Source organism: Physeter macrocephalus, chromosome 4, assembly GCF_002837175.3.
Source record: "Physeter macrocephalus isolate SW-GA chromosome 4, ASM283717v5, whole genome shotgun sequence".
Classification (NCBI taxonomy): Eukaryota; Metazoa; Chordata; class Mammalia; order Artiodactyla; family Physeteridae; genus Physeter; species Physeter macrocephalus.
The window spans coordinates 436,936-446,384 of NC_041217.1; the positions used below are offsets into that span (position 1 = coordinate 436,936).

A 9,449-nucleotide genomic window follows, 5' to 3' on the forward strand; every position below is an offset into this window, starting at 1 on the left:
ACAGAAACGAAGACCCAACACAGCCATAAATAAATAAATTAAAATAAATTAAAAATAACCTCCCTGACCACTCCTTCATTCAACAAACACCTACTTAGCGCCCCTTCCAGCCCAGACACTATGTGGTTGGGATTCTTCAGCCCAGGGAGGGGCCCCGGCTGTGCTGGAGACTGGTCTCAATGAGGGCCGGGCGGGGGGGCACGTGCCCCTCCCACCCTTCCTTTGCTCGGATGCTTGGTTCTCACTCTTCTGCTATTACCTACATGAATTCTGTGACCAGCAGCCAGGCATTCTCCACCTTCATTTGTATTAAGCACTGCTTTTTTTCATTAAAAAAAAAAAAACAATAGAACAGGTTTACAAAAAAGTCCAGAAAAATTCTCCAGGCCTGCCCACATGTGTCCAGCTATAGTCGCTCACAAAGTCAACCCAGACAGTGCAACAGACAGAAGCCACCTCTGCATATCCCAACAAATATGAATTACCTGAAAACAGAAGCAAACACAAAATTTCAACTAAAAAACTATAGATTTAGCAGCTATGTAAAACATAGTATCAATTATTCCTTAAAAACAATTCAATTTCCTGCTTTTATAATTTGTAGTAAAGAGAAATTACTACTATTTATGAAATTCAAATTCTTAAGAGTGGAAGAGAAACAAAGGCTATCCTACAAGCACCCCACCAGCACAGAGACTCACTCTGCTATGTTGAGGTAGCCACAGGACGCCGCTGCGTGGAGGGGGGTCCAGCCCTCGTTGTCCTGCTGGTTTACACTGGCTCCATTCTCCACCAGAAACTTCACCATGTCCAAATTTTCATCAATACAAGCCTGAAAAGAAAAGTCCATCCATTTACTCAACAAGTACTTACTGAGTTCTACACCGTGCCAGACACTGCTCTGGGCACGGACAATGCAGCAGCGCTGATGAAATATTAATTTCCATTTCTTGCATCCTGATGCAAGTGTCCAGAGTGTGACTTCTCAGCTTTGTGATCTTATGCAAATCCCTGAATTCTTTCCATGCCTCAGTATCTCAGCTGTGAAACCCGGTATAATGATATTTAATCTTATTTATAGTGCTGTTAGGGTTAAACGAGGAAAGTGACTTCTAAAGTACTATAAATGGGTGAGCTGGTTCATCATTATAAAAAAAAGAGGGAATGTTAGGAACCACTAATTTGCCCATGAATTTTAAAGGAAAAGAGTCACACAGGATCAAATGCAACTTTCTCAGTGGGAAGTTGCAGTTTATCTTCTAGGGTTGCTAAACTATCCCCACTTTGGTGAGAAAGGGTGCAGTGATCCTTCAAACAGAAGAAATGTATTTTCTTTTCATGTATCTTCTGAATAGCTGCAGACAATATGGCAAAGTACGTTTGCCGTTGTGGTTGGTTAGGCATCCTTAGCTGCGCAACTCACAGCAACAATTAGGAGAAGGCAGAGAAGCTTTCTGAATAAAGGCTTCAGGCCTACCAGAAGCCTAAAAGGAACAGTCACAAACAGCAGTGAGACCTGCCAAGACCCAAAGGCCATCTAGACTATCTACAGAGTGAAAGGAGGCAAAGAGCCCACACCGATAAAAGTGATCATCAGCGAGGCTTAGGTGGATCCAAAACAGCTGAGACAATTCGGGACCAGAAACAAATGAGATTCCTCTTACTAAAACTTGTCTCTTAGCCCCCTCCTTTTCAAAAAAAAAAAAGAAGACGAAGGTTAAAGCTTTAGCTGAGAAACAATTATCTGGATCAAAATGATTTTTATAACGATATTAATACATGATTTGCCTTTTCTGCTGTGTTGACATTTGCACTAACAATGCAAAGCCATGGTGGGGAGAACTCCTGGAGCCTCTGCACAAGTCAAGGGAGGCACCAGAGGGTGCGGGTGCTGACTGTACTCTTCCTGGCCACAGGCTCTCAAGCAAAACAAAACCCAAAAAAGGCCAGTTTCACTCAAGAATGACCTTGATGAAGCAGTAAACATTATTAATTTTATTAAACTGTAAGTGTTCTTAATATTCTGTGTGACAAAACAGCAGGCACACATAAAGCCCTTCCCACGTAACAAAGCACAGCGCCATCTCTAAGCAAAAAGCTCCCGTGCATCTGTGTGAGTTGCGAGATGGTCGAGCAGCTTTCCCACAGATGCTATTTTTCCTCAAAAGAGCAACCGACAGGTAAATTACGATGATTAAGACTTGAAAACGAACAAGGTGAGCCTGTCACTTCAAAGAAAAAACCCCAATATTTGTTGCCAATGATAAAATTTGACCATCCAATTAAAATCAGAATTTTGGGGAATATACCCACTACCACGAGCTTGACATCTTCCTAACACTCAGTTTTCTGATGCGGTCAATGGGATTATGAACAAACGTGGTCTTGTGATATTAGAGACGGAAACGTATTAACATCTGGAAGATGTGCGTAGCTCAATGAACCCATATTTTCCACATAATCAGATGCATGGTGTGAGAAAATCATGCATGGGTAAAAGATTCATTCAAAATACAAGTTAGACCACTGGATTTTAATATCTCAAAGTACGAAAAGTCCACTGACATGGTTTCAGATTCCACACTGCAACGAATATTTAAGAAACTACTATATACTGACTGGCGCTTTAGTATAGTGCCAAGAAGAATACCCATAATTGTCCGCACAGACTATTAAAATACTCCTCCCTTTTCCAAACAGACATCCATGTGAAACCAGATGTTCTTTATATACTTTAATCAAAACAATGTATCACAAGACTGAATGCAGACACTAAGGATTTGTAAAAATGTAAAACAATGCCACTCTTCTCATGCCACCATGTCAATGGACTTTTCTTACTTTGCTTTTGTTTTTGAAAGGATATAGCTCTTTTCAATTAAAATATGTGATTTATATGAACATGTAATGGGTTATTGCTATTTTAAATGAATTAATAATAATAATATTTTCAAGATCTTTCAGTAATATATAATAATACTTATGAACGAAAGCTCTTTGGGGTCCTGAATAAGTTTTTAGAGTGTACAGGATTCCTTAGATCAAACAGTTTGAGAAGTGATGTCTTCAGTGAAATATACCAAGGGATATTTTTTGGTGATAATGAGCAACAGTTTAAACAGCAAAAGATTACTGTGGGAAGAATTCAAGCCAGAATTCAGAGGGTAACTACTACACTTAAGAAGCACTATCCTACCAAGAGGACTTCAGGAAAACCCTCCAGATAAACCGCGTGTCAAACCCGCTTAGAAACAAAGGATGGAAGAAAGCAGTTGATTCAATTTAGAGGATATTTAATTAGTCAACCTTGGTTACAAAAAGACATTTTTTTTTTTTTTTTTGCGGTACGCGGGCCTCTCACCGTCGTGGCCTCTCCCGTTGCGGAGCGCAGGCTCCGGACGCGCAGGCTCAGCGGCCACGGCTCACGGGCCCAGCCGCTCCGCGGCATGTGGGATCCTCCCGGACCGGGGCACGAACCCGCGTCCCCTGCATCGGCAGGCGGACTCTCAACCACTGCGCCACCAGGGAAGCCCACAAAAAGACATCTTTCTTTATTTCCCCCAAACCATTTGATACTCTTTTTATAATTAGTGAGATTCGCTGAACATCTCAACCTAGATTTGATTTGATGTCATATAATATATTCCTCCAACCTGATCTTTTGAGGCCAGACGACTTTTATAGCCAGTATTCACGACAGTCTCTTTTTCAACAAGCAGCTCCAAAAACTACATTTCTTCTATGATGTTTTCTTAGGTTGATCAACTTCGACAAGCTTTCCCCATTTATACTTCTTTACCATGTAAAATATTTCATAACTATTCATAACATTATAAACTATTTCATAATTATGATTATCACTAAATCTCTCATATACTGTATGTCTGCCAGTCTATAATCCCACAGGGCAAGATTTAACCAACCCCTTGCAGAGTACCTCACTAAAAACTATTAATACTTTAACTGCGAGGATGGAAGAGGGCATTAAAAAAAAATTTTTTTTTAATTAATTTATTTTTGGTTGTGTTGAGTCTTCACTGCTGTGCGCGGGCTTTCTCTAGTCACGTCAAGTGGTGGCTACTCTTCGTTGTGATGTGTGGGCTTCTTATTGCGGTGGTTTCTCTTGTTGCAGAGCATGGGCTCTAGGTGCCCGGGCTTCAGTAGTTGTGGCTCATGGGCTCTAGAGCGCGGGCTCAGTAGTTGTGGTGCACGGGCTTAGTTGCTCCGTGGCATGTGGGATCTTCCCGGACCAGGGGTCGAACCCGTTTCCCCTGCATTGGCAGGCGGATTCTTAACCACTGCACCACCAGGGAAGTCCGAGGGCACTTTTCAAAAAGGTGCTAAAGTCCAAGGAGAAGAAAGTGTTTTAGAGGTTAAGTACACTCTCTGCCCATGTAGTCATAAACTCCTGTGTCAGGAAGGTCAAATGTGCCATCTTGACCTGTGTTAAGCAGCTGGGTCAACTGCTCCTTGCTTGGCTGCAAAATGTATTTGGCTCTGAAAGAACAGCCTGAACACTTAGCCAATGGCCACACCACCACTAGGCAGAATTTTGGAAGCCAGTGTTTTCAAGATGATTCTTCACCCTTTGCAGATGATGGCATCCAAATTCCAGAGGCTAAAGTAACCCCAGCTAGTCCAGGTATCAAACAGGAGAAAACCTGTCTTTTCTCTTTCCTCCCCTCTTACTTATCTCCCTTCCTTTTCTTAATCTCTTTCACCCATCATAACTTTAGTTCTCTTCCTTTTCAGTTTCATAATTTCTGTCTATGAATCTTGAATCCTTGATACAGCATTTTTATAAGAATGACACTGTGCAGATGTCCGAGACAATAACAACAGAAAGCTGGCCTAATCTGCAGTGTGATCCGACAAAGCATGAATCTCCAAAGAATCATTTCTGAGAAAATAAAGCAGGACAACTGTTAGGTGACTCCCAACACCCTCCACAGAGGGCAGGACAGTGTGTTGTGAGAAGCGTCGGCTTTGGAGCCAGGCGGGCCCGGGCTCGTGCCCCAGCCCTGCCGGTGTGCCGAGTCCTGAGCGAGGATACAACCTGAGCGCCAGTGGCTCGGCTGGAGCACGGGAATGCTGCCCTCCCCGCAGGCCCTAGTGAGGGTGTAAGGAGATGAGCCCTTGGCAGAGCGCGTGGCACTGCTGTTTTCAAGCCGTGGTTTTAACAAGCAGCAACAACTTCCCCAGGAAAAAGCTGAAGTCGTACTTACTCCTCACCTACCACTGCCGTCCAGCTCCAGCGCCCTTTGGAGGAAGGCAGCTTGGTTGCAATGTCTTTGAACAAGGTTTGGGAGCCTGTTTGTTCACCTGACTTCAGGAAATTCCCTCTAGGGCCCAGGATCCTGTGGGTTCCTAAGGTCAGGAGCCATAGGACTCAAACAGTGTACGTCCACGGTTAACTAAAGAGGACCGTCGTGGGGCAGAGCAGTCAACAAATTTGTAGGACAGTCACTCTCATGACGTATCTTGGAGTGACCGTTCTCTGTTCTTTGTTTTTGGTTTGTTTTTTCCCTCCAGAAGAAAGAATATGACTAAAGTAGTGGAGGAGAGACAAACAGTCCCTGAAAACCATCTCAACTAAACAATGACTAAATTTAGACGCCCTCTGCCCACTCCGTTTGCAGCTGTGCTGCTGACTCATGGGGACTAAGCTGGCAGGATGAGCAGACTCGCCATCTACGAAAGCCGCGTCCGGGGCCGGGGCCCCCAACACCGCGCCTCCACACAGGGCCGCACGAGCCTTCCGCATACACAGGTCTTTCCTTTTCTTGAACGGGCAAAGAAGGCTAAACAGCTTTCTGATGTTACTTCTGACATCAGTGGGAAAATTCTTCTTTGCATTTAACCCTATTCTTCCTGCTGTGGCTTATGTCCATTTTTTTCTATTTTCCTTCCCTAAAGACACACAGGATATTACTAAAGTAACAACTTGTTCTAAGCTCCTTGAGAAGAGGAGCTATTATTTAATTATTAGTCCAGAAAGCTATCAGAAAAACTGCCAGGTAATAATTTAAAGCTTCCTAAAATCTGCATGTCACACTTCCCTGGCAATGAGAAGCTACCTCCAAGGAAAAATCCTTGATCTTACCAGTAAAATGGGAAAGGGTACCACAATCCCTCTACTGTACCTCATATTGCTCTCTCTACAGCAAAGGCTGATGGCTGACCAGTGCCAGAGTTAATCTGGGAGTGCAGAGGCGGCCTTACAAAACAAAGCCTCCTGCGTTCCCAAAATAGCCTGCAACTGTCACCGCCACCGAGCGCGACTGGTCCAAAAGCTCTGACCTTGCTGCCGTGTCTCAGGACACCGCCCAGACCACCTGCCTGGGCGCAGAACGGCGTCTCCCCGACAAAGTCCCGTCCACCGCAGCACAGGGGACGTGCTGACGCCGGTCTTGGGGCAGCAGGACGCCTACCTGTTTGGATTTTTCAGCCCACGCTTGCCTTGATTTCAACAAACCACGCTGACAAAAGCGCTGGGAGACGATGACGCTCCTACTACATCCCCACTCCACACCTTTAACTATTTTGTCCTTTACACTCCCAAACTTGCATGCGTCAATAATAATAATCTACATATCGTGTATATAACTCAAAATTTACATAATTCCCCAAATTATATAATTTCAACTTTATGCTGAAAACCCTAAATGCTTGGAGATAACAGCAAACAGCCTAATTTCGTTCACAAAAATATTTATCAGCCAAACACCCTGAATTACCTACATGAAATTCTCAAGTCATTGCTAGCAAAGCTAGAATGTAAATTCCACAAGGGCAGGAATCTTTGGCTATTTGTTCACTGATATATCCCAAATACCTAGAACAGCACTGGGCACCTAGTAGGACACCAAAAGATGTTTGTCGAATAAAAAGAACGAATGCCCAAATGCACAGAAAGTCACCTTTTCTATACATTCTGTTGATTCTCGGTAATCTGGACTCACCAAAGACTTCTCTCCAGACTAATCCCACCAAAATCATACAGCACATCCAAGTACGGGCTGGGGCCAGACTGAGGACATTGTATATTGATGCCTCCCATACATTTTGTTGTGCTCACAGATCTCCGTTCCTTTGATGCAGTGTGTTGAACAGTGGCCCCAAAAAGATACGTCCATGTCCTCATCCCTGGAACTGGAGAGTGTGACCTGACTTGGAAAAGGGGTCTTTGCAGGTGTAATGAGGTTAATTAAGGTCTTGAGGTGAGACCCTAAATCCAATGACAAGTGTCCAACTAAGAGGTAGGCAGGCAGGCAGGGGGAGATCTGACAAAGGCAGAAGAGGAGGTGGCAGTGTGACCACGGGGACAGAGACTGGAGTGATGCAGCCACAAGGAACGCCAACCGTCACCAGGGGCTGGGAGAGGCAAAGAACAGGTTTCTGCCCTGGAGCCTCCAGGGGCAGTGTGGTCCCATCAACACCTTGATTTCAGACTTCTGGCCTCCAGAGCTGTGAGACAATAGATTTCTGTTGTTTTAAGCCACGAAGTTCCTAGTGATCTGTTACAGAAGCCGCAGGAAACCAATACAACTGGCGCGGAATAGGAAGTCAGAACCTAGAGAGCCTGCCACGTCTCACCCCTTGGTACTAACAAAAGTCAGAGCAGCAGGTCACCCTTCTTTGCCAGATGAAAGCTGGTCAAAAAATTAATTATACCACTTCTTAAGATACAGCTGCATTTAACAGAAGGTTTTCCAATCAATTTTCAGCCCAAAGAGCAACTGCCCTGGCAGAGCTGAGCACGTGCTTGCGTCAGGCACGCTGCTGCAGGTGGTCTGGCCGAGGACTGGGGCTGAAGTTCGGGGGCAGTGAGTGAGCGGACTCACTCCTTCACGGTGAGTCCGCTGTGGACCCAGCGTGTCTGAGCTCAGAGTCCCCTTGCTCCAGCAGGGCAGCCTCATCGTGTGACAAGAATTCAGACGAACAGATTCAAGGTGATAAAGAAGTCAGTACGTTTGGAAATCTCAACCATCAGCAGATCGGCACCAGAAGGCTTTACCTTACTGTAGTTCCTATCGCCTGACCCAGTGCTTGAGTCAAACCTTCCATTCCGACCGTGATACAGTGTAACCACTACTTAAGTGAGAATCGTAACAGCAGACCGCTCCAACAGACAGGTGACCCAGCCACTGTCAGCTCTGTGTGAAAGACTCACAGCCCCACTGGCACGGACAGTTTGGCTCCCAGATGGTGAGAACTATATTTGATTATGTACTCAGTGCTCAGGCAGGCTCTGGACACAGATCTGAGGCCTTTCAGGATAGAGAGCCAACACAGACATCAGAAGGGAAGAATTTTCCATGGAGTGTACACTAAGATTCTTGTTCTCGATAAACTGGCATATTATCCCCAGACTGTAAGTGTTCATAATTTGGGACCAGAGAACACCTTCCTTCAGTTAAGAGCAAGTATTATACTGTCTAAGGGTTGACCGTATTTAGATTTCAAAAATATGTTCATTCTGGGTTCTAATACGACATCCTCAAAGTGCCGCAAGCCCTAACCCTTCTAATAAATGTTTCCCTCAACCTTCCCCGTGCATTTAACTGAAGAAAAGCCCATTAAGTTGTCTTACAGGTATCACCTTGGCAACTTCTGTACTATAAAGGCTATATACAGCTGACCTAACTTTTGCCATCAAGGCAGGTTTTTGAAAAGTCAAGAAGAAAGAAGGTGGAGAGACGGGCGCGGAGCTGCCGAAGAGACAAGAGACTTTTCTTGCCCTTTTGTTTCCTGGCGCGCGAGGAGAGGGAATTAAGCACGTCGCGTAAAGGAGCTCCAGAAACGGGCGCGAGCCGCGGCGATCAGCGCGGACCCCCGAGACGGGCATGAGACGGTAAGGCGGCTGCTGCTGCCAATAAAGGCTATATACAGCTGACCTAACTTTTGCCATCAAGGCAGGTTTTTGAAAAGTCAAGAAGAAAGAAGGTGGAGAGACGGGCGCGGAGCTGCCGAAGAGACAAGAGACTTTTCTTGCCCTTTTGTTTCCTGGCGCGCGAGGAGAGGGAATTAAGCACGTCGCGTAAAGGAGCTCCAGAAACGGGCGCGAGCCGCGGCGATCAGCGCGGACCCCCGAGACGGGCATGAGACGGTAAGGCGGCTGCTGCTGCCACCAAGAAGGCTGTGTGCGAGCACAGGTCACTCTCCACACCTCCCCTCCCGGGAGCCTGTGCAGCCCGCCACCGCCAGGGTCCCGGGATCCAGGGACAACTTCCCCGGGAGAACGCGCGGCGCGCCTGGGGCCGGTGTAACGTCCTGCCGGCCTCTGCCGCCGCAGGCTCGCCCTGCATCCGTGCCCCTCCCTCCCGCCGGCCTGAGCCAGAGCCCCCGGATCAGCGGCTCCTGTAACCCCGTGCTGTCTGAGCGAAGAGCAGACGCCCTCAGGCGACCTACACGCAGAGGCGGGGCCAAATCCGAAGCTGAACCCCAGG

General features: G+C 46.1%; 1 protein-coding gene across 1 annotated transcript in view; it reads right to left on the minus strand.

The window, feature by feature from the left end:
• The window catches only part of PPP1R12B (protein phosphatase 1 regulatory subunit 12B), a 221,015-nt gene that overhangs the window by 159,153 nt on the left and 52,413 nt on the right, over positions 1-9,449 (minus strand). The window contains exon 2 of the mRNA XM_028488226.2: positions 702-832. Coding sequence (XP_028344027.1) covers positions 702-832 — 131 coding nt within the window. The remainder of the gene's footprint in view (positions 1-701; positions 833-9,449) is intronic.